At 45.4% G+C, this 24,566-nt stretch overlaps 1 protein-coding gene across 4 annotated transcripts; it reads right to left on the bottom strand.

The window, feature by feature from the left end:
* Window positions 1–6,438: 6,438 nt before the first annotated feature.
* WDR72 (WD repeat domain 72) lies at window positions 6,439–23,312 on the bottom strand (the record flags this gene model as incomplete). 4 transcript variants are annotated; one of them, XM_083371184.1, is made up of 19 exons in its annotated part: window positions 6,439–7,411; window positions 7,641–7,766; window positions 9,211–9,358; window positions 10,107–10,189; window positions 11,092–11,165; window positions 11,815–12,626; window positions 14,053–14,264; window positions 15,110–15,305; window positions 15,510–15,727; window positions 16,321–16,545; window positions 17,207–17,348; window positions 17,672–17,768; window positions 18,004–18,149; window positions 18,866–18,985; window positions 20,060–20,136; window positions 20,713–20,887; window positions 22,049–22,127; window positions 22,782–22,888; window positions 23,160–23,312. In XM_083371184.1, the coding sequence occupies 19 exons, from the start codon at window positions 23,310–23,312 to the stop codon at window positions 7,356–7,358; spliced, it is 3,246 nt and encodes a 1,081-aa protein (XP_083227310.1). In that variant the 3' UTR covers window positions 6,439–7,355. The 4 variants fall into 4 exon arrangements, with proteins under 4 accessions (XP_083227310.1, XP_083227311.1, XP_083227312.1 ...); XM_083371185.1 differs by having other exon boundaries at window positions 7,677–7,766; XM_083371186.1 differs by lacking the exons at window positions 22,782–22,888; window positions 23,160–23,312 and having other exon boundaries at window positions 22,049–22,172.
* Between the last annotated feature and the right edge of the window lie 1,254 nt (window positions 23,313–24,566).

Here is a 24,566-nt window from a genome sequence, read left to right as displayed (position 1 = left end):
CAGACTAAGCAAGCACAAGCAAGTGTGAGATGGCAGCTAACCCTGGCTTCTGTTGAGAACACAGCTACCCAGAATGGGCACCAACTGGAGGATTCCTGCCTCTTGGTACTCCTCAGGGTTCAGTGAGAACAGGGATTTTATTTATTTTATTTATTTTATTTTAATTCCATTTATATCCCGCCCTTCTCCGAAGACTCAGGGCGGCTTACAAGCTTAGCAGTAGCCTTCATTCTATGTATATGCCTGCTTATTAGGGCTTTCACACCCCTCCCAAGCGCATTATTACAAAGTCAGCTTAACTGCCCCCAACAATCTGGGTCCTCATTTTACCTACCTGGGAAGGATGGAAGGCTGAGTCAACCTTGAGCCTGGTGGGACTCGAACCTGCACTAATTGCAGGCAGCCGGTGTTACTTAAGGAGGCATTAGCCCACTGCTCCACCAAGGGTCTGGGTTGGACTAGAAGACCTCCAAGGTTCCTTTTTTTTAAATCCCATTTATATCCCGCCCTTCTCCGAAGACTCAGGACGGCTTACAATCTAAAGCACAAATCAAATGTGCTTAGCAGTAGCCTTCATTCTATGTATATGCCTGCTTATTAGGGCTTTCACACCCCTCCCAAGCGCATTATTACAAAGTCAGCTTAACTGCCCCCAACAATCTGGGTCCTCATTTTACCTACCTGGGAAGGATGGAAGGCTGAGTCAACCTTGAGCCTGGTGGGACGCGAACCTGCACTAATTGCAGGCAGCTGGGGTTACTTAAGGAGGCATTAGCCCACTGCTCCACCAAGGCAGGTCTCAAAGGGTCATGTTGTCTACCTGCTCAAAAGACACACGTTGTTGAATTATTGCTCAAGTTTTATTGTGCTGTTTGCAGTCTAAGTTTATGTCATTTCTGCTAATTCTGCTACTGTTTATATATGGATTATATATGGAAAAATAGGTACTGCCTTGTCTTCTCAGTGAAGAGATCATCTCAGCGTGGCTGACAAAAAATAAGAGGATGTTGCGGAGAAGACCTTTTACCACACAAGTTCAGAACTGAAGATCCATTTATAATCACCATTTGGTGTGATTTGCTAATTGTGGTATAAAGCCCAGTGCCCACTTTCAGGCGGGGGTTTTCCTTCCCCTCTTTCCTTCTCCCCCTCAACTGATTTACAATAGGAAATAAGTGAAGTCATTAGCCTCAGCATCACTGTGAAATGGCTTCTAAAGTGCTAAACTCCTGAATAATTAGGTAATCATTATTAATTCATTTGAATTCATTTTAACAACTGTCATTGCAAGTCTGCTAAGTGGCACTAGCACGAGCCAAAAGACAGGTCTATAGGAATTCAGCCCTGGAAGGCTGAGATCACAAAAGGAGGCCATTCCCCAGACAAAACAGAGAGAATCATTTTGTTTCCCCTATGGGAATGTGGATGAAAGGGGAGAAAACTAAAGCAAGAACGAGGGGTTCCACTGAAGGCATTTCTCCTCAACAATAATAGCTGCCTAAAAAGCTCAGCTCAGACACTTAAAAAGGTAAAGGTAAAGATTCCCCGTTTCCAAGCCAAAGAGCCAGCGCTTGTCCGAGGACGTCTCCGTGGTCATGTGGGCGGCATGACTAGACGCCAAAGGCGCACGGAATGCTGTTACCTTTCCACCGTAGCAGTCCCTATTTTTCTACTTGCATTTTTAGGTGCTTTCGAACTGCTAGGTTGGCAGAAGCTGGGACGAGTAACAGGCACTCACTCTGCTACGCGGCACTCGGGATTCGACCCACCAAACTGCCGACCTTCTGATCAACAAGCTCAGCGTCCTAACACCTCAGACACTTAGGTCAACTTAAAATTCAGAAAGTTCCAAGAAGATGCCCAGCTTTCTCTTTGCATAGTCCCTGAAGGAGCTTCCTGCCTTTCTGAAACTTACAAAGATTCTTCATGTATACTTTCGCAGCCAGTATTTGATGGGCTTTAGGATTCAGTAACCATGGCCAATACTACTGGTTTCCTGATGTTTCAGGAAACATGCAAGCTGTGGCTGGCATCTTCAGAAGCAAGGTAGACATGCTTACAGACCACAGAAAACTGGACATGGAACCGTCTGGGTTCCTACCCTGACTGCTGATTGGCATTTAATCTTTAAAGATCAACCAGCAGTCAAACTGTAAAGTCTACAGTTAAGTCAGATTTGGCTATAAAGATGAGACTCAAGAATCCCTGACTTAAAGATTCTTGTTTGTATTTAGCAAGCAAATGCAAGCTATGCTGCTTAATATTTAATATTTAGTATTTATTGAGTGTTGAGTATTCTAACATTTCTAAATTGCCCATCTTTCTAAATATTCACTAGCATTATTTTTTCAATAACATGATTATAGATTCCCATCAGCCAGGGCCAAAGGGCCCCAGATCTAGCTCCTGCTGCTGGGCCTCTTCCCACAGGGCTACTCAGTAAGTGGAGAACTTCAGCAGAGATATGGGCAGAAACACCAAACACATCAGGCCCCAAGCTGTATAGAACATCATCATCATCATCATCATCATCATCATCATCATCATCATCGGAAGGACCTTGGAGATCTTCTAGTCCAACCTTGAACTGCATTCAGAGACAAACTGGTCACCAACATAGCTCCCAAAATAAAGATGTTATAGTATTGAGAGTGTACTGCAAACACATGAGCTACTACATTTTTGCAACTGTTCAAGCTTAGTCTTCAGTTGCATAGTCTTCAAGGGTACAGTGTACAGTTTATTACTGTATTACTGTACAGTGATCTTCAGTAATCCGGGAGATTACAGGGCCATGAATGACCACCATCCCCTGTGGTTGGAATGCCCACTTCAGATAGCTTCTGCTGGTTTATGTAGAATTAACATGTAATCGGGTGGAGGAGGTAATCACTTGTGCTGCAGAATTTGCCCTGCATGAGCTGCAAGTCATAGTATTGGGAGGTACCCTGCAGATCATTGGTTGCAAACCCTACTCAGTGGAGATGAAGTTTCCTCCTTAGGCACAATCTACAAATTAGATTGGCCAGCAGGCTTGATTTAAACTTGCTAAGGGCTTCATCTCTTGCAGCAGTTAGTAGTTAGGCTTTTTGAAAAAAACTAAACAACTTTTGTGTTTATACTGTTTTTACAAGCTGCCACACTCCATTATAAATAAATTCAGTAAAAACAAATACAGTTCTTACCTATTAAACATTTGAAAACTTGCATCTGCCCAGGGTGAAGTAGGACTCTTACTGTTTTCTCTTTCCCTCGGAAGGACCTTAAGAATGCCATTAAATAGCACCAGCCTCATTGGAGAATCAAGGAACATTAACTCATTATGTCAATAATTCATGGATCCTTTTCTCTAAAGTGGCAACATCGCACCATCAATCTGCAAAACTGCCACTTCTCCTGAGTGTGTGCAGTGTTCATAATGGGTTTCCTAACAATGTACTTTTGGAACAGTGTCACTAAACACAAGCCAGCTGACATAGAGGCCTGACCTGAGTCAGCCAAACTAGCAGTTTACTGAGGCCAATTACAAACTATCAAGATAATAGCCCACCTGAAACCATGTCCAGGGGGATCTTTAGAATCTTGAATATCTTTTTAAGTGGGAATATACAGGAAAGCTGTTATGCTGAAGCCATCAGAGCCACTGCATTAAAACCACTGACATTTGAGAAGTACAAGGCTTTAAAAGGCTAACTTGACAATAAAAATGTTCAGTTCAATCCCAGAAAGCAAGTGGTCATAATCCGAATCCCCTCTGGTTCCTACCTGCTGCTCTCACCTTTTATACTTTTCTACCCATGTAGGGATCTGGTGACCAAGATGTACACTAGTCAGTTTCACAGAGCAAAAATTGCCAAAGGGATTTTGGATCCACATAATCTTTCCTGATATTTTCTTTCATCCCCAAAGTCACTTTTCTTTTATAGGTGCTCTTTTATATTTACCTGAATATATGTCAAAAATGATTTGTTGTGACAGTCATCCTATCAACTCACTGCCAGCCCTGAACAACCTGGAATGCCAGAGAAAGCCCCATCATAGGACAGAGCTGTGATCAATTTAACTAAACCAGGGATGTCAAACTCAATTTCACTGAGGGCTTCATCAGCATTGCGGTTGCCCTGGGGGTGTGTGGCCACGGTGGGCGCAGCCTACTGGGTGGGCATGGCTGGAGTGCATGTGGCCTACTGGGTGGGCATGGCCAGCTCTATATCGTTCGGGTCAAGGGTGCCTATGGGGGCCTGGGCAGGAGTGGGACAGATCTGAGGGTATCTGGCAGAAGGAGATGGGACTGGGGCAAGTGCCAAGGCATGGTCCACTGGAGGAGCTTCACTGTTCCTCTCAGGCCATGCGGGGTGGGTGGGGGGTGGCTGGACGGTGGCACGGAGGTCAAATGCCCAGCCCAGCCCTCAAACACCTGCGGCACTAAGCCCAGCCCCTCTTTCCCAAGGGGGCGCCCAGCTGCACTTACCTCCTCCTTGAGGTTGCTGCTGCTGTGCTTGCTCTCCTTAGCTAGGTTGCTCACGATGGGTATGAGGGCAAAGTCAAGAGGGAGGCCCACTCCCTCTCCATGTGAGGAGACCTGGCTTTGTATCCAAAGATTCCTTAGCAATAGGATGGGAGACCCCCAGGATAGGCCAGGAGGAGGGGGCAAGGAGATGGTGAAAGGGCAGCAGGGAAGGACTAAGGCAGGACTTCACTCAGACCCTCCCTCCCTCTCCTTCCTTCCTTCCTTCCTTCCTTCCTTCCTTCCTTCCTTCCTTCCTTCCTTCCTTCCTTCCTTCCTTTCCTTCCTTCCTTCCTTCCTTCCTTCCTTCCTTCCTTCCTTCCTTCCTTCCTTCCTTCCTTCCTTCCTTCCTTCCTGTGGTGGGAAAAGGGAGGGAGAAAAACAGACAAGAAACGCACCTGGGGAAGTGTCATCCTTCGTGAGGAATGAAGAAATGCACCATCACCTGGAAGTGGCCAGCACATGGCCCTCGTCTACTTCACATATCCGGCTTGGTGGGCTCTGGGGGAGGAGATGCCATGAGCAGCGTGACAGCCAATTTTACCTGCGCAATGCTGCTCAGCCCCCAGCCTGCCCAGTTTTGGCAGGCAAGGGGGTGCTCTCCTCACAGTGCCGAGAGGCTGAGCTGGGTGGCATGAATCTGAAGAAAAACGGAATGCTGTCCAGCCTCTAGCCTGCCCAAAGTAGGCAAGGCCATGTGCTGGCCACTTCCAGTCGATGGTGCTTTTCTTCATTCCTCACAAAGGGTGATACCTCCCCAGTGCGCACCCAGGGGGCGGGGCTGACGTGGCAGGGGCTGGTCCCTCGCTGTTTCCAGATGGCCTTGTGGAGCTAAGACTGAATGGATTTCAGCATAAATGGCCATCATGAAATTGTACATTGGCTCCCAGCCGGCCTGGGCCAGGACCAAGGCAGCGAGGGCCATTCCCTCACTGTTTCCAGGATGGCTTTGCAGGCCACATGAAACTACTTCGCAGGCCGGATCTGGCCCCCGGCCTTGTGTTTGACATGTCTAAGCTAAAGGATGGGGGGAGGAGAAGGGCCCCTGTCTGCCTGCCTCCTTTTCTGCCTTCCATCCCTGGGGGGGGGGGGCTCCTCTAGTCAGGCAAGACAGCCTCCATTCTGAGGACAGGCTGGTTGGCTTCCAGAAGATCTTCTGAGGGAAAGACGTTGGTGACCGGGAGCTTCTCTCTAACTAGAACAGGTGGGATTGTTGTCTGCATCAGTGTGCTAAGTATGGTCAGATCCCTCTGCAGGGATGTCAAACTTGCAGCATCACGAGATGTGTCACAACGTATCACAAATTTGTTCCCATTGCCGGCAATGGGGCAGGCACAGTTTTGGCCTGGGAGCTGGCAGTTTAACACCCCTGCTCTAGAGTGCTGCAAAGCTGCCGGGAACAGAGTGACAACTGTAAATGAAATAAAAAGTCCAGGAAGCCAAATGGGTACACCTTTGGAAACATCCACAGTCTAAGAGAGAAGCAGCTAAGCTAGTTGCCCCATGGAGAAAGTTGCTTTGCAAAAAATTTTATTCCTCCCTGAGGCTGCCAAATGAGCATCCGTGTATTTACTCATGGCTCTCCATAAAGAAGGACAAATGGACCTTGGTTCTTACCACTCTCTCTACTAGCAATATTATCCTGATGGAAGACACCAAACAGAGTTCTACAGGGACATCACCAAATCTCTCTTGCAATATATCAGTTCTCGTACTTCCATTAACCTGTCTCCTGGTCTTTTCTCTCATATACTTTGAGAACATGATTTATGATTGTAAACCACCTAGAGTTATCTTGTGATAAGATGGGAGGCTTATATATCTTATAAGTGAACAAACATGCAAGCAGAACAAGATAAAATGTGTTAAGCCTCCATGAATCTATTTATTTTTTTCCTCTTGGTGAAAGGCCAGAAATAAAAAGTGGGTATATTTTGCTGCATGCCTGGCCAGTTTAACCACCAATGCCTGCCTTACAGAAGACAAAAAAGAGCCATGGAGCTCTAGTGGCCTGCAGACAAATTGGGATACTGTTATTCACAGATGTTTAATTTAATTACAGAATAATGAATTATAATTTACCCTAAGGAGAAATTGCCTTTCCTTGCCAAGGAGGTTAGTCTCCAAGCATTCAAATCCACTACCTAGAGTTTGGATTAACCAGCTGCCATTAAGAATGCATGAGGCCCCTTACAGGCTATATTTATTCTTTACGCTCCTTTTAATCACTTGCAATATTTTAAAGACCATCGAACAGTAAATTAAAAATTTAAGTATACATGGTTGTGAATAGGATATTTTACCCATCTCAAAACTACAGAATTTGTGTAGCATGGAAGCAAATTCTAAGTACTTGAGAAGTTGGGTAGGAGCCTTTGAAACAGGCAGTGAAAACAGACAACTGAGAATGAAGCACCCCAAGGACAGTGCAAGACCTACCATAACTTCTTACATATCAGGCTTGCAGTCTCATTCTTAAATAAAATGTGCTTTTGGCATGTTCATTTTGTAAATTGTCTTAACTCTTAAAAAACTCAACGATAAAAACCTTTAGTGATTGATGAGGATAACCCGAACAACTGACAAACACCTCCTGGCACCAGGCCTGAAGCATACCCAGTTCTTCAGCGGTTTGCAATAGGTCAGCAGGATTGGGGTCAATCTAATCTTGATGTTCCAAAGTTCTTGCAATGACAGTCAGAGTATATTTAACTAATTGAAGGAAGAGATGTAGGAGTAAGCTGAGAAGAAAACAGGAGGGCTTCCCAAGCCAGCATCAGCCAAGAAGGGAAGACACTTCTATGTCTGCAACAATTCTTTGTTCTCATGGGGAAATTCAATCACTCTTCTAACACACCTTGCAGGAACACAGTTTGGACACCCAAGGAAGTGGCTTCTTTGCATCTGTTGAATAATAATATGAACTATGATTTTGATAATCTAATTTGAAAGGAACAAACCTGCTCTCTGACAATTTTCTGACCCAGCCTCTATTTAAATACCTCCAGCCAATAGTGTCTACCACGTTCTAAGAAAGTCAGCTCCATGCTTGAATGGTTCTTACAATCATAACATTTTTCCTGATGTCCAACCAAAATCTGACACAAAGGCTGCTGAAACCAGCTGTATGTACCTGCTGGCATGATGGTTCCACTGATCAGGACCTCACCTGGACTCCCCAGTTCCTCTGCAGAACATTCCCTATCTTCAACATTTGGTGTGGTTATGCAGCTCTCACACTTGATCATGCCCATAGTACCTGGGAATAATTACAAGACCTTATAGTCATTCAATAGCAAGCCCGCCCTTCCAAATCTTGAGTAGATTAAAATGAATGTGAACATAAATGAACATTAAAAGAGAAATACCCTTCCATGTGTTCCTTCCACTCAGTGGGATTCAGTTACCCACTACAAAAGAGTAGCCAATGCAGCAGCACCTTTTAAGGTGAGTGGAAGTCTTCTTCCCCACTGCCACCAATTTGGTGTTTTCCAGCAGGATTTGGAAGAGTAGCTGTGAAAATAGCCTCACATTGGAGTAGCTGTACACAGCTGGGTCCTATAGGGTTACAGCTGGACTAGATGATCCTTGCAGTCCTTTCCAGCCCCCAGTTCTTGGACTCCCCATGCCAGGGGACCAGGGAAAAAAAGAGGCAGGCCCTCAGAGATCACTCCCCTGACTATGCACATACCGTACTGTAATCCATTGCAGAGATTATTTTGTTGCGAGGGATGTTCACACAAATACCGGCAGGAATTGCCTGTCATTATTAACTTGCCACGCTACGTGGATGCTTAACTATCTCTTCCACACAGCACACATTGTACATGGAATAAGAGAACATTTTTAAAGGATCAGATTCCATGCACAGGCATCCCAAATATATGGCTTCCACATGAGGCTTGAATGATGGCCTATTAGAATCTATCTTCCTAAGGTTTGGGATATGCCTGGTATGGCGCCTAGACAATTGGATTTTGTGTAAAATGCACAGCAAATCTGATTTCTGTTGCATTAAGTTCTCTGCAAGGAGTGAAATAAGCTGCAATTCTACAGACTCTTCCAATGCGTTTTCTTTAATACCTGACCACTAATGTTAGAGCTGCACTTGTAAATGAGCGTTGACAAAGTGAGAGAAGTTGACTGCAACCACGGTTGTTGGATGAGAAAGCATTATATTGAGTTGTATATCTTTACAGGAAAGAGTGTAATCTGAAGCATGGCTCTAATGGACACCGACTGAAGCGCAGTCCATGGCCAAAGGTCTTAATCACAGCTGACTAAGAAAAATCAAGGACAACTCTAGTCAAGTCTAGTCAGTCCTTTCATTCCCTTGGAGGGGGGAAGAGAGATTCTACAAGGACCCTACAAGGACACAAGTCAGTGCCATCACCAGGTCTCTTTTTTAAGCACCACTGCTGGAAGAAGAGGCTCAAACCCACAAAGGTTTGGCACAGCATCTAAGGCCTGAACATCCTCTTAGGGTCGTGTATGAGAGCAACCGACAGCAATTCTTGCTGTAACTTGAAGAAGTGGTAGGGGAGGGGTGGCACTGTTTACCTAATGCAGGAGGCAGGTAAATACAGGGGTAGTAAATGTGGATTTCATCACTCCTCTGCCTCCATAATTTAATAGGAATAGGCCTACTAATAGGCCTCAGGTTGCTCTGTACCTCCTCCCCAAATCACTGCTGTGAACCTTACCAAAAGCTGTACCCTGCAAAGGGAGGTTCTTGGCCCCCTCTGTCCCCTGTCTGGTAGAATTTGTTTGCCCATGGCCTCCAGCCAAGGTCTTCTGCTGTATGCTCTGTTCCACTTCAGCCAGCAAAGTTGCCTGAGTGGCCTCCATCACCTGTCACAGACAGAGAGGAATTAAATTTCTGTTGGCACAGGCTTGTTCTGCAGGCCTCCTTGCCCCACTGCTTCCCCAGAAGGGAAGTTCAGGGAAGGAGCAAAAAGAGCTAAATTGGCAGCAACAGCAACTGGCAGCAACAGTCCAGCTGCATGCTGGGTGGAAGGGAAGTGCTGGAGGAAAAATATTCCAAAATATCCCATGCACTTATCAAGTTAGCACATCAGGAAAAGGGCTGGGCACATATTTTCTTCTATATGCAGAGAATGTTTATCCTGAATTCTTCAAAAGTTTTTCTTACAACAAATAGCTTTTACATCTACAATTAAACAGTCTTGATACCTATGCCAGCCAGCAAGGCTTCACATGTACTCTGCTTGGAGATGGAATCAGCCACATGGTGCTTCTGCAAATGAAGGGGTCTAGAGGAAAAGACCAGCAGACGGTGGCCTCTTCTGTTGAGCTCCCCTTCTAGCTGCTGCCCTTCATCTGAAAGGCTGAAGGCTCAGCCAGAGCAGGCACCCTGGTAAACACTGAGGCATGACCAGGGACTCCTACATCAAGCATCAGGCAGCTTGGGGGGTGGTTGCCAAATTCTGTACAAAGGAAATGGCTCACAGCATGGGAGAGAAGAAAAGCTCCCCACCCAGGATTAACTTCCACTTTGTTGACCCAGTTGCTGCAAAACTGTTCCCCCAGTTGAAACCTGGGGGGATTTTAAGCCCTTGGAATGGTGCTCCTTTCTTACCTCTATGGATTGGTCTCTCCAGCAAGAAATTAGCTTGACAAATGAAGGATTATCTGACTCACAAACAGGAAACCTCAACATGTCTGAAGCAGAAGAAACATTCATTGTCAGCTAGGATCTAGTTCCTACAGAATATAACTTTCTCCAGAAAGGATCCCTTTCCTTGACACTTGGCTCAAGAATGAGAAGTGAAATGAAAAAAGAACGGCCTTTCACAAGGGCACAAGAATGCTGACCCTAATCTACCATATTGGTCCAGTGCAGGTGGCAGGCAGTGGAGGATTGAGGGTTGGGGACTGGCTCAAAGTCACTCCAAAGCAGAACTACAGTCTGGGCCTGCCTCCTCCTAACCCTCCCCAACCCGCAGGCACACATGCGCCTTTCCCTTTCTACTTTCCCTTATAGCTTCTTTCATTTAGCTTAGTATCATCTATGCTAAGTGTTTCTTTTACTATTTTTGGCCTATGAGCAAATAAATAAAGTAAATTATATTTACCATTGCTCCTGAAATCTTGATTAATTTTAAAAAGCAAACATTTTGTAAACAACTGCATTAAGAGAAGTTTCATTTTGCTCTGAGGCAAAAGCCTGTAAAGATCAAACATCTAATTAATCTCACCAAATGATTTTAAGTCCTCCTTTACAATTTTTTCAGCACCTTCTATTTGTCTTGGAATTTTCGTAACCTGCCTATATTTGTGGCCATTTCTTATCTTTATTGTGAAGAATATTGGAGAATTTATATTTTATTTAATAATGTTCAGTTCTATTGTACCATGTGCTGAAATTATTAAATTAAGGAGATACTGACAGATCTTGGTTTTCCACAGGGCCTCTGGGCTACCTGGTGCTTCTGCACATTTTAGGGCTTGGAAGGGTTGAGGGAACCTATGGCTTTTCTTCACCGTGGAAGCTTCCTTCAGGAAGAAAGGTTTCCTCTCATCATACACCTAGGAACCAATGTGGATGTGTCACCAGGACTCACGTGGAGAAGTCTCTAGGTTAAGATCATCCAAGACCAGAGATGCTGCAGGTCTCCATTTGTTGCGCTTCATGAGGCTGAAAGCAAAGAAATCGTTTGTCTCTCAGGGACCCTCACACAGATAGCAAAAGTGCCAACAGTCACTATGGGACTGCAGGTAAACGCAATATAATTATTAATTTAATTCCACTTAGTTTAGCTCTTTGATAGCTCACATGTATCTCCCTATAATGTGTATCTTGCAGGCAAACAAAGCTGAAAAGGCCTCAACTCAGGAGAAAAATCCCCATTCTCAGCTGGGCTCTTGCAATATTCTAAAGTATGTTGAGGATAGTTTAGCCATGGTTGAACAAGCTGGTGAATTACAAGCTACAATGATGATGGTGAAGAAGACAAGTCAGTAAGTGAAAACCAGGAGCTGACTATGTCCTTGAAGCGGGGGGGGGGGGGCGAAGTTAGAAGCAGTGTGTGCTTGGTGAGATCTTCCTTTGTGAAAGAGAGTGGGGCACACCATGCAAGGAAGCCTCAGAAGGCCACCTTCTCCCAGGAAGCAGATAAACCCAAGCCTTTCAGAGGAATAGGCCTAGTGACCAGAAGCTGACTGGGGAGAAAGGAACCACAGGATATATGTGAATGATGTATGATAGGCAAGAACTGTTCATCCATATGTTTCTTCTAACTACAGAAACCAATTTTTATTTCAGAAAAAGCTAGACTAGGTCTTACCTGGTCTTTTTTGAAGGCCTGTTAATTATCCTTTGAACTAAAGACATCCTGCTCAACAAATAGCCAAGAGTTAGCCTTTGCTGCGTAGAAGTAACAGTGTTTCTCCATCCATCCTTCTTGTCTGTTTGCTCTTGGGTTACACTACAGTATTTACTATGTAAATGCAGCACTTTGCTAGAAAATAGATTGACTACCTCCTGCTGCTCTTCCACCTTCTGAGGATTAGGGCTGCTCCATCCTGGTAACATCAGAGTAAGATAATTGTCTTTTGAAAGCAGTCCAAAGGAGATGGGAGATAAAAGTCTCAAAATACCTAAATACTGAACACAAAGATCGTCCAACTCTCTGTTCACACCCCAGGGGAAAAAGCAGGACAAAAGGAGTTTGGCTGCCTCTGTGGCCACAGTGGGGCTGGTTTTTCCCAAGGAGTGCCTTTTAATCTTCTTGGAACTCTTTGCTTTTTTGCGTCTTTTGATGCCATTACTTTGTTCCAGGGTTCCACCTATACGCACCTCCCCAGAGTCTTGTTCTACACTAGCCACTCTGACCTGCCCATCCACTGGAGAGAGGGATCCAGCAGTTCTGTTTCTCTTTAACATTAATGTCCTTTTCTCTGTTGTGCTTCTGGCTCTCTTTAGAGTGTCCAGGGTGCTGAAGGAACTGGAGGACTTCAGTCCATTGGCCTGAAAGGAGCACAGCAATTCCACCAGTTTTTCCAAATCAAAGAGGAGCATGTTGACATTGATGCTGTCCCATGTTGCCCTCAATGGCCAAACAGCAAAAGGCCCCTGAGCCCAGCAGAGAGTAGTTAACTGAAAGATAAATGTTTTAATAATTTAGTTGATATAACAAAATATTTATATACGTTTATATCCAATTCAGGTGGCTGTCACATAACAATGAATGTAATCAGTAAATATGCCAATATTTCACTTTTGAAAAGAAGTATAAAGTAAGCTACTATTGAAAATAGCAAAACACCAAACAGAAAGACATGAGGAATAAATGACATATCAATATGGTAAACAAGTGTTGAGAAGCAACAACCAAACGACATAAACATGTTTCCAATGTGTAGTGAAACAGCCATAAAGGAAATGCCTGAGGAGTTTTAACTGGTCAGAGGGATTTCTAGGCTCAGTCCATTTGCAGCCAAGCCGATGTGGGTCATCGGCCACAAGCACAGTCTGTCCAAGGATCTCCCGTCACTCTTCCAGGGGACACAACTCTCTTCTCCTTAGCAGATCCACTTGGCAGCAGGTGTCAAATGAAGAGCCCTCCCTCAATCCCTAGTAGCCCCTTCAATCAAGACCCCACTTTTCCCTTTGGACTCTGGCAATTCTGCAATGAGTGCTGCCAGCCTCCATGAGGCAGAAATCAGCATTCCGAAGCTGGCCACCCTTAACCTGTAAACAAACCAAATGAGCAAGCAAGGACAAGCTTGTCTCCAAGGCAAATTCTAATCTTAGCTCTAAGACATGCAGAATCCCAGCCATTCTAAGAGCAGGCAGGCAAACCACTGTGCTCTTTTCCTCAGGTCTGCAGATGTGGATGAGTTGCATGTTTTCCTGAAAAAGCCCTCTCCTCCCACATTCTTCCCTGTGTCCCAAAGAGGGCTCTTTGAAGGGGGGGAGGGGAAGAAGCGAGACCCCTTGAAACATAACACAATTGTGAACTACTTGCCTAGGCTGACTTCATGGGATGATTGGCAGCAGCAATAGAGCCTTTTCAAGGGCATCTTCCTGTTTGCTAAACACACTTTTTTTACCAATGGCTTCCATTGATTTTTCTTTGTGAATACTTCATTTTCATTTGAAAACATTCCTCTAAACTTATTGATAGCTAATAGAACACAATAGAAAGGTATGACTATTTGCACACTGAGATCTGAAAATGCCCAGACTTTGCACAGGTAGGTTGAGAGGCTGCAAAGGTCTGTATGGGTGAGGTGGCTAATAAGTGTACTGTAATGCATTTTCAACAATTGGGCAATTAAAAGGATGCCTTTTTCTCAAGTTTGAATGGGTGAAATCCACCACTACAGTGATTTAGAACAAACACCACCTGTAGCTAAAACCCATCAATGGGAGCTCTCAGTCCTTGGAACGGGGCATTCCAAAGATGGGGGAGCAGGAGTCATCAGAGGAGCCCTGGAGAAGAAAGGGGGGCAGGCTTCTAATGGGAGCGCAAAAGAACCAGGCTTTCCTTCACATACCCAGCAGCCTTCAATGTATTCACCTGATGAGAAAAAGACCTCCTTTGATGAGCAAGCCTGCTGCAGGAAAAACTGCCAAAGGCCGAGGAGCTGGACAACGGGCCACCCAGATCTTTCTCTCTGTGGCCATCTTCTTCCAAGGCTGCATAAAGAGGGTCAGCCATAAGACCAGAATCTTCACAGGAAGAAAGGATTGCTTTGGCTGTTTCCCCACTTTCATAGCGCTCTAGACTTCCTAGGCAAAGGGGAAATGAAGGTGGATGTTCACAGCAGCAGGTCTTCTCCCTGCATTCTCCAGGATCAGGCTACAATTTTTTATAGACAGTGATCCTCTGATAACCCAAATCAGGACAAGTAAGCTTCACTAAGGGACGCGGTGGCTCAGTGGGTTAGGACGCTGAGCTTGTCGATCAGGTTGGCAGTTTCGCAGGTCAGTAACAGAGTGAGCGCCTGTTACTTGTCCCAGCTTCTGCCAACCTAGCAGTTTGAAAGCACGTAAAAATGCAAGTAGAAAAATAGGGACCACTACGGTGGGAAGGTAACAGCGTTCCGTGCTCAGACAAGCGCTGGCTCTTCGGCTTTGAAACTAGAGTTGGAAACAACTAGCATGCATGTGCGGGGGAACCTTTACCTTTACCTAAGCTTCACTGAACACTAAGAAACACTGCCCTCTAGTGGCCATCCAGAGTTTTGCAACTGAATTCTGGGTTCTATTGGGACACACCAAGATAAGGATTCAGAGTCCCATGACTATTTGCCCATAAATTTACCACTAACTGAGCTGATGCTCTTGGTGGCCGTTTGATGATGTCATAGCTGCCTGCCATCTAATTGTCACTCATATTTCTGCAGTTTATTTATAATAGGTCTAGGTTTGGGGCTGAGAGACAAAAAGCAAATTTATTCGGGGCCAATTTTGCTTCCTCTAATAATCACAAATAGGAATTGTACGAGGAAAAATAGGGGGCAGAGGAGAGTCCATCTGTTCCTTTCCTGCTGATGATTATAACTAGCTCCTAAGGGCGCCTGCTGCAGAAGAAGGGGGGGGGGGGCGAACCGGAGCAGCCTCGCCTCCCTCACCTGTTTCAATGTCCCAAACGTAGACCGAATCATTTTCACACCCCACGACCAGCAGATTCTCCATGGGATGCCATCGTAACGCCGTCACGGGAAAAAGGTGTTTCCTCGCACGCAAAAGGCAAGCGCGCTCTTGCACGTGCAAAACTACGACGGAGTGGTCGCTGCATAGGCAGCATACGAGGCGGTGACCTTTCCGCTGCAAAGACAAGGCAAGGAAGACTTTCTCGGCCGGATACAAAAGGGACGTCGGGAAGAGCTCTACGTGTCGGGCGGCCTCGGGGAAGGAAGGGCTGCCGGCCCCCCTTTCGCCTTACCAAGACCTTGCCCGACCCTGGAGGGGAGCAGAAGCCCGCCCGCCTGGCTGGGCTCCCAGAGAACCGCCTCGGGAGCCGCTACTCACCCTGCAGCTGTCCGGCGAGAGGAGCAGGCGGGCGACGGGACCCGCTTCCAGCGCGAAGCAGTGCAGCGCCTCCCCGGTGAAGAGGTCCCACCAGACGACGCAGGAGTCCCGGCTCCCGGAGAGCAGCCAGCAGGGCGCCGGCCGGCCGGGCAGCACCAGAAGGGCAGTCACGCCGCTGCCGCCGGCGCCGCTCAGCACGCGGGGCGCGGCGGTGGCGTCTGCGAAGAGAGTCGGGCGGGCAGGAGTACAGCGAAAGAGCCTCCCGTTCAGCCAGGAGCCGCCGCCTTTCTGCAGCCCAGGTGCCCCGGCGAGGCAGGCCCGGTTGGGCGGAGGCTCCTCCTGGCCCTTGGGAGCAGGCGAGAGGCGTGGGCAGCACAGCGCGTTCCCAGAGGGGGAACCAAGCAGCGGGTCTCCCGAATCGACCACGGGGGAGCCAGAGGCGGCTTTTCTGGGCCTGGGAGATGGGGGGAGGTACATAAAATGGCTGCCGCGCGGGCGAGGGGGTGTCCATTGCTCTGGCATTCAAGAAGGACCTCGCCAAAAAAAGTGAATGGCCATGTCCCTGAAGCACCTGGGAGTTGAGGAGGGTTTTATTCAGGTGAGAGAGGGGCACCAAAGCCTCCCCTTCTTATTGTAAAGCACAGGTGTCAAACTTGCGGCTTCACATGACATGTTGCGATGTATCGTGACTTTTTTCACATTGCCGGAGCTGGGGTGGGCGCGGTTTCTGCATGATGCAACCGGCCTGCGGGCCAGCAGTTTGACACCCCTGAAAATATCTGTCAAAAAAAGATGCTGCAAAGCTGCTCACCTTTCTGCACAGAATCCTCTCCCAACAGTCTGGCCTTTGCAGCATGCAAAGCTGGTACTGTGATAATTCTGCCATCTTCACATCCGCAGACCAGCTTCTCAAGGCTGGGAATGTATGTAGAAACTGTGATGGGAGCTTTCCAGGGGTGATCAGGGATACCTTTAGCTATCTGACAGTGGATGTTGAAATTATCCTGCAGAGTTCTGGATGCTGCTACTGGGATCACTGGAGAGAGGAAAAACCAATGAGATGTGAAAGATGGCATCTTCCCCATTCATATCCTTGAGGAGAGTTGGGTCCCTCTAGATTAGTGTTCTGGGTCCACCAAAAGCCTTTGGATGGAGAATAAGCAGCACATGAGTGCAAGTATCCCTCTGGATGGCCTTCTCTAACCATCAATCTGCAAGGTAGCCTTGAGTCATCTTAGTTACTAGCCGGCAAGACCTTTATTCCCCAGGAATTTAGTTCAGCATTTTAAAGCCATCCTGCATGGTGTGGAAGAAAACTCTACAGGGTGACTATAGATGTTGAAAAGAAGCACTTCTTTTTCTCTTACTTCTGCCTGGATTTGGGCAGTCCTGAGGAGAAGGAACTTACTCTCCAGATTTTCTGTCACCTGCATATTTTACACACTTTTTCCAGCAGAAGAGTCAAAATGGTGCAAATGTTTTCTCATAGAAGGCTTATTTTGTGAAAAATAAGATCTGGTGAGAAGCCACTGCCCTATGGACCATCTACCTTCCCAATGCCTATGTTATCTAGCAGGGATGTATATCCAAACCCAGATCACCCTCTGAATACCATAAGCAAAGTAGTAAGGGAGTTTATGCTAGGAGGTCCCATCTTCACCTTTTCCAGTGCAAACTAAAATAAAAAATATTTTAACCTTTTGGAGAGCCATCTAGAGTTGAAACAGGCACATCAGGAACATGCCATAAAGTAATCCTCCCAGAAGCTTGTCCAGAATAAAGAATCTTATAAAAGGGTTCCTTCCTTTCATTTATGAAGCCCATGATGTAAGAAAAACTCTATTGAAAATAAAATCCCAGAAGAGGAATTGAGTTAGCTGACAGATAATCAACTTCTTCAACATCTTTGAGGGGCCCCCACAAGTCCCAATTCACAGTTTGCAGATTACTTCTGCTTGTTCTCTCTTCACACAATTTTCTCTGTGTTTTCTTGCATATTGGTACAGCAGTCTAAGAAATGCACACATTCGGGATATTGATATTTCACCTTCTGTTACACATTTGTGTTCCTCTAGAAATTTGAATGGTCTGAGGCTGAGAATGGCCACCAATCACTCATTCATGGAAACCCAGTGAAGTCTCTATAAATCCAGCCAACTTACTTTGTTGCCTTCCACCTCAGTAGAAGAGAGTAAAACAGGACGAACTGTTTCTTTCAGCACCCCTCCTTTGGATGGCTGTATGCTCCGTGAAAGGCCACTAAAAACAGGGGAAGAGGGAGGATCTCACAATGCATGGGAAAGGAAGCTCCTCCATTAGCAAACACTTCCTTCTGGGTATTGCCCCAACAAATATGCCCTCCTGGCCCACAAGGGCAGAAGCTACCTGACTGAAAGTCCCTTGGGCCAAAGGGAGGGTCCCCCAGTCAGGACCTTAGAAGCCATCAAAAGGCTTCACGGGCTCTGCCAACTCCCTTGCACTTGGTGTGTCTCACCTGCTCACCAACTGATAGATGTAGCCATGCCCGTCTTCTGTCCAAATGATCAACCTGTGGGCAGCGAGGATTTCCCCTCCTGCCAGGGTCTGGCTGCTTGGGCTAAACTCAGTCCACAGCAAGGAGAAGTCACAGTAATCATACACCTGAAGCCAGAGACAACAAGGGGAAAGGGGGAATTAAACATGTCTATCCCTCTGGCCAGAGCCCTGTCCCATCATCTGCTTCCCTCCCATCAGAGGAAGCAGTTACAGAGCATGGGAGCAAAGTAAATTTGGAAGCAGGACACACTTCAGGAATCTTGGAACAGTGGAAAACCTGGGTGTGATGAATGCCTTCTGGAAGATTTCTGAGTGGGGTGGGTGGGTGGTCTTTTGGTCCAGCGAGTGCACTGGAGAAAAGCATTGGCACGTTCAGGAACATCCTGGCCAGACAGTTCATCAGCTCAGGGCATAACAGTTCATTTAATTAAACTTATTCAATCACTAAAGTTGTCAGAATCATGGAAGGAAACACCTAGAATAATAAGATGCTTTTTGCAAAGGCAAGACAATTCTTCTTCGGATCTATTACTGTAAAGGAATGAAACATGAACGTTCACATTCTGGTATAGCTTTAATTTAGCTTTTCAAATTGTGGAAAATAGATGTGTATTAAAATCAATAACATTAGTTTGGTCTGCACATTGATTTGGTTATTAAACATTAGCCTATTCACAATCATTTTGTATGATTAAATTCTCTATTACAATTTGTATATGATTATTTTTCAGTTTTCACTCAACATCTGCATTTTGATAAGCTCTTGAAGTTATTTGTGAAGGAAATGCCTAATATTGCATGCACTGCTGTATAACAAATACCTTCCAGCAGGTAGAAAATACAGCTAGGAGAAGCCTCTCCGTATAAATGCAAAATCGGATTGCGCTGCAGAGTGTGCAGTCCAGGGGCTGGCATTCTCTTTCAAAAATGTTTTGCTTCTCCTGCACATTTAAAGAAAAAGAAAAGGTTATTTGGGGGAGGAATCGAAAAAAAGAAAAATACCATGATCAGTCATCACTGCAGTTGGGCTATAAAGTAAAAGTTGATTCAATGGGTCAATGGGTTTGATTAAGAGGGAAGAATTTGCCTCTCCTAAATATGGTATTTGACCAGATTTAATGGAAAGAATAGGGGGATGGCTGTATTTTGAACTCCTTTTCCAATCTATTCCCTTTCAGGTCTCTTGTATTCTAGCATGCTCTCAAGCTATGATGGCAAAGTTAAGGGATCCTAAGAACCCTTGGCCAGTTCCCTTATAAGATTTCAACATCTAAACAATGCTGCCTTGTCTGGGGCAGTTTGGGACTTTAGGAGACCTCCAGGGCACTCTCTACCCTGTCACACACATTATGTGAAATAAAACCCAAGGCAAGGGACCAAGCACACAAAACAAAAAGCAAAGGCCAGGGAGCCTCACTGACTGATGACATGTGGGAGTGTCTAGGGAGCACATAAACTACGGGTACTTTAACTGATGTTTCCCTTAAATTCATGTTGGTGCATCATGACGTGTCCTAGAGTAACCCCTTTGCACTCCTTCAGTTGTGAGGGCTTGCTCCAAAAGCCATACAATATCTGATTTAGGACAGTTGGAAAGTTGTGCATATTTTCTAGTTTGGAGAATATGTGTTTTAAGATTTGGATTCTTTTAGGAAATTTATTCCAGAAACATATTTGCAACCAAATCTTAGGAATTCTTTATAAGATAAATTATTTTCTAGTTATTCTGATCTATCTGTGATTGGAATTAGACCTTAAAAAAAAACCCTGACCTGGGTTTTTTCTGTAAAATCCAGGAATTTAATTTGCTATCAAATTATAATCTCTCCTTTCTAGGTGAAAACTTGATTTGCATTCAGCTTGGGCCTGGATGCAGAACTTTCCAGAAGTTTCCATACACCTGGGGCCCCTTTATGTCCACTCACAGGAATGTTTCTAACCCTCCTGAATCAACATTGCCAGACTGAAGAGAAAGAGACACCTGGCCCAGGTCATGAATATTTGCTGCTTCTCACCTGTATCCTGCTGATCGAAGATGACAAGTCCCAGACTTTAAGGTCTCCTGCTGCAGATACGGCTAGTAAAGAATCCTCTGGAAAAGTGAAATAAGTCACAGGCGGGGGGCACAAGGAAAATGGTGCTGCTGCTCTTGCCCACCCGAGATGACCCTGCCCATGCAGCTAAGCCTGGCCTCCAAGGAGAGCCCTCCTATTGTCCTGCTTCATGTCTGTGGGTGGCTGCACCCATTTGGGGTTCTTCCAGCTCCTGTTCTGATCCTTCAGAATTGAGGCTTGCTCTGCCCTCACTCACTATCCCAGGGTCCCAAGAACGGGCAAAACTGTCCTTGCACCAACAGTCCTGATTGTCCCAGGGCTTAAGAAAAGGGGTCCCACAGAATCCAGCCTTCTTCCCAGCAGGAGGGAGGTTCCTCTGGGAGTAAACCATCAGCCTTCTTGACAATGATGTTGTCAAGTACTGTACTGCAGCTATCCTGCAGCTCTGACCAATTCCTATAATTTCCAAACAGACATGTGGCCGCCCACTCACCAAATTATAGATATACCAATACAATTCTACATCAATCCTTCCATATGTTATCTATGGATAAGCATGGATGATAACTTTCCATAGAAGCATCCAAGTTGCATGCTTTTGATAGCAAATATACCTTGAATCCTCAGAGAACGCACTAAACACATGCAGCTGATCCAGTCTGAAGAGGAAGAAGAGGTTAATGTGTGAAGCACAACCAGGGTTATCGCATCAATAATAAGGATGTCGTTATACTGCCCACAACAGACCAGCCAGCCCTCTCCTGCCATGCGAAATGAGCTGTGGTAATACTGTAAAAAGAGAAAAAGACACGAGAGATTAGCTGGCAGGACCCAAGCCCACTAAAAAGCACATCTGTTATCCAGAGACTGACTCCTACCAGACATTAGCTGGGAACAGCCTTCATCAAACAACCTGCAGAACCCAGAGGTGGGTAGATCAGGCCAAGTGCATTCTGCCCTCTAGTGGCTGACTAAGATGATGCAACTGGACAGCTCACAGTAGCATCCTAGACCTAGAGCTGATTCTGGACTGTTCCAAGCCATGAAGGAAGTCCTGTGGATCTCTTTTGTGTGCTGTTCAAAAGATGCATGTAGGGGATACTTCTTCCTGCATCTCCTTGTCCTACAGAAAAATGCTAGTGTACCATGGAAATGCACCATCACTAGTACACAAAAGTGAGAAATGATGCACAAGTAGAAAAGAGACTCTTCTTTGCATCTCATCCACAATGCAAGCAAATCACATGACTGCATTCCATTATAAATGTTTCCTGAGCATACTAATTCTAATTCTAAATTTGATGCACTTAAACAGGCACTGCAGTACAGAAGCAGGCTAGTGTAGTGAAACAAGGGTGTTGCACTTTGCTCAGTGCTATCTGCAGATTCTGTCTGAGGCCAATGGCTTCTTGACCAATTCCAAACCTGCAGCCACTTTGCAGGTAGACTTATGGTCCCACTGCTAGAGAGACCACAGCAGGAGCTGCAGATGTGCGCAGCTGCATTTCCATGGCAGCAGGAGCTGCATGCTTTGTTGATGGCCCGGTCTTGTCCAATTGGTTCCTTCCTTCCAAAGCTAAAGAAGGCAGAAAATGCAGCTGCTTCAACTCAGCACGGTGCTAGACAGAAGCTAATGGAGGTAATGGTGTCCCAAAAAGAAACAGCATGCCAGATTCTGTCGGAGCATTCCTGAACCCCCAGTGCTTACCAGAAGTCATGGACTTCTAAGTATTTGCTGAGATCTTCATTTAGTTGTGCCCTGGAAGGACAGCCTTTACTCAAATTTTTAAAAATGTAGGTATAAAACCCAGGCTGTATTCTGTTTAGTCCTTTCTCACATCTGGAACATTTTTTCATCAAATTACTGGAGACACCATCAAGCCCTGTGTAAGAATAAGCTGCTAAGAGATGATCCTCAAAAGAACAGAGGTAAGGATGTGTTCTACTTACACAGATGGCTGTGTGCCGAAATGGAAGCCTTGTATTCTCTATACACCGTCCACTGGTAATGTCCCAAATGCTCATCTCTCTGCCAAAAGAACTATTGATGATGTCCTATGATACACACACGTGCACACACGCGCACACACACACACACACAGAGCGCATGGGATTTACCTTGAAATTTAAGGACAGAAGGAAGTATATAGCATGTAAGTTACACTGAAATCAGTTATTATTGAAATATAATAAAATCCATTTTAAAATAATAGTTAGGGCTTAGCTTTCCTCACCTACAGAAGAACAGTTTTGTCATTATCCCCATGAGCTGTCTTAAAGAAAACATAGAAAATGGTTTTGTCTCAGACATTGAACAAGCTATCTTGCTTCTATTAGCTGGCACATCAGAGGCAGGTTACACAAAGGTTCTTGTGTTCTTGAGAATGGATCAAGGCTCATATCCCTTCTTTGTATTTCAGAAGATCAGTCTTCCCTTTCCTCTTGGGCCTCCCACTGAAAAGGTCTTTTATTAAAACACCTTCCAGGGCTCTTCAACAGCTAGCCCCCTTTTTCACCTGAAATCTTGGAGATACTAGTACCAGTCCTAGCCTACCTTAGCAAGAATTACTCATAAGAAAAGGCACAAGGCACCAATCTCTACTGCTCCAAAACAGCATGTCTATTTCCTTCAACTCAGAACTTGCCATAGATGAGGTGTCATGGGAAATGCAAAGTGACTGACCCATTCTCAGTAGCACTGACCACGTATGGTTGCTTCTCAAAATCTCTTGCCTTCGCCAAACATGTCACTGATGCCGTGTGCCCCAAAAGCATCTGCCTTGATGACATCTACAAGGGCAAAAAGTTAACTGTATAACAAAGTCAAAGAGATTGTTTTTCAATAACAGATTGCATGTTCTTGATTACAGAGCAGATAAATGGAAAATAACATTCTACTGGGAAGAATGAAATTGCTTCTCCCCGGACTGTGATAGGGTTACGGTATCCCAAAAGGAATGGCTAATTCCACCTGGGAAGATGCAGTCCTCATTGAGGAGCTTTTCCTGACCAGGCTGGTGCTGGGAGCAGCCCTGGAAGGAGCCAGGAGAACTTTTCACACCTGGAGGTCTGGTAGCAGGTCCCAAAGACAGACTTGGCCTTCGTGACTCCCTGTGACGATTGTTCTCTGGTCATCTGTGATGAGGATAGCTGTGATGCTGTGGGGAGGGGCTTGTTTTCCCCACAGGGTTACCATCTGAACGGAGTTCCTCATAGTGGCTTTGCCTGAAAAAACAGGGTCAGCAAGTAGAGAGGAGTTTTTTAGGCTGTTTTCCTTTGCATTGTGTTAATGCTTTTTAATCCTTCATTTGTGATTTTCCTTATCTGGACTTTTGCATAGCTTAGGCAACTATCAATAAATCAAACATAATGTCAGTGTTCCAAATAAGATAATTTTCTACCTTGACTTGTCTAAAAATGGACAAAGAAATCAGAGAGTTGGCCTCTTCTGTTCCACAGTCTTTTCTTGCCCAGATTTAGAAAGAGGGGCCAATTCTGCATTCAGTTCCATTTTGCTTGATTGTAAAAGAGACCCAGTGCATAGCTTTGGATCTTCTGGAATTCACCAGAGTCAGCCAGTCACAGCTATTTTTAATTGGGCTTCAGTGAAATGGAGATTGTCACTTATTTGCTCTGCCCATTTGCAATTGTAGTAATCCATGCTCTCTTAACTTTCTAGATGGTCAGTGGAATTTGTTATATCTGAGACTCCATCTGAAAAAAGTCTGAAAAGTTTAGTTCAAAGTAGGCTGCTAGGTTGTTGGTGAATAATGTCCACATAACTCCCAGAACTGACTTTATTGTTGCAGGTATAATTAGCATACTCTTGGAAGCCTGGCAGAGTTCCTCTCTCCCCACTTTTATATCCAAGAGAATCAAGGTGGGGCAATGCTAAATTTCTTTCTCACTTCCTTCTCTCTTTCCAGCCTAGGCTGGTTTTAACCAAATGCCTGTTGAACACCACCTTCTTCTAGGCTATATCCGTACTGCACTGTACGTGTATTGTGTGAACTGCTTAGAGAACTGTGACCATCAGTCTATTTAATCAGTCTATATAAATGTGATGAATGGATGAATAAATTAATAAAGCATTCGATTCAATAAATTTCTTTGGAATACCCTTTCTAAGCTTAGGGCCATTCAGAAAAAAACTTTAGAAACAGACAAATAAATAAACTGGACACTATGTAACCAATCAGGGGAGGTGTGGGGTGAAGAAATGGGAGGGACTTTTCCTGCGGTGAGCAGCTGCGGGCTGAGATTGTGTGCCCTGTTGTGCCCCACACTCATGTACCTGCTCTGATTGTGAGACCAGGCCGGGCACTGAGCTAGAATCTGCTACAGCTTTTGCTTCAAAAAAGAAAGACTAATTTCACTCTGCACCAATGTGAGGAGCATAGCCAGAGCCTCTCCAGCTTTGATCACAAATGCTACTCCATGCTGGCACTCTTGACTGATTGCTCAGAAG

The sequence above is a fragment of the Vipera ursinii genome (assembly GCF_947247035.1).
Source record: "Vipera ursinii genome assembly, chromosome: 11".
In the NCBI taxonomy this organism is placed as follows: Eukaryota; Metazoa; Chordata; class Lepidosauria; order Squamata; family Viperidae; genus Vipera; species Vipera ursinii.
The sequence above is the reverse complement of the archived record's forward strand: the minus strand, read 5'-3'. Positions and strand labels throughout refer to the sequence as shown.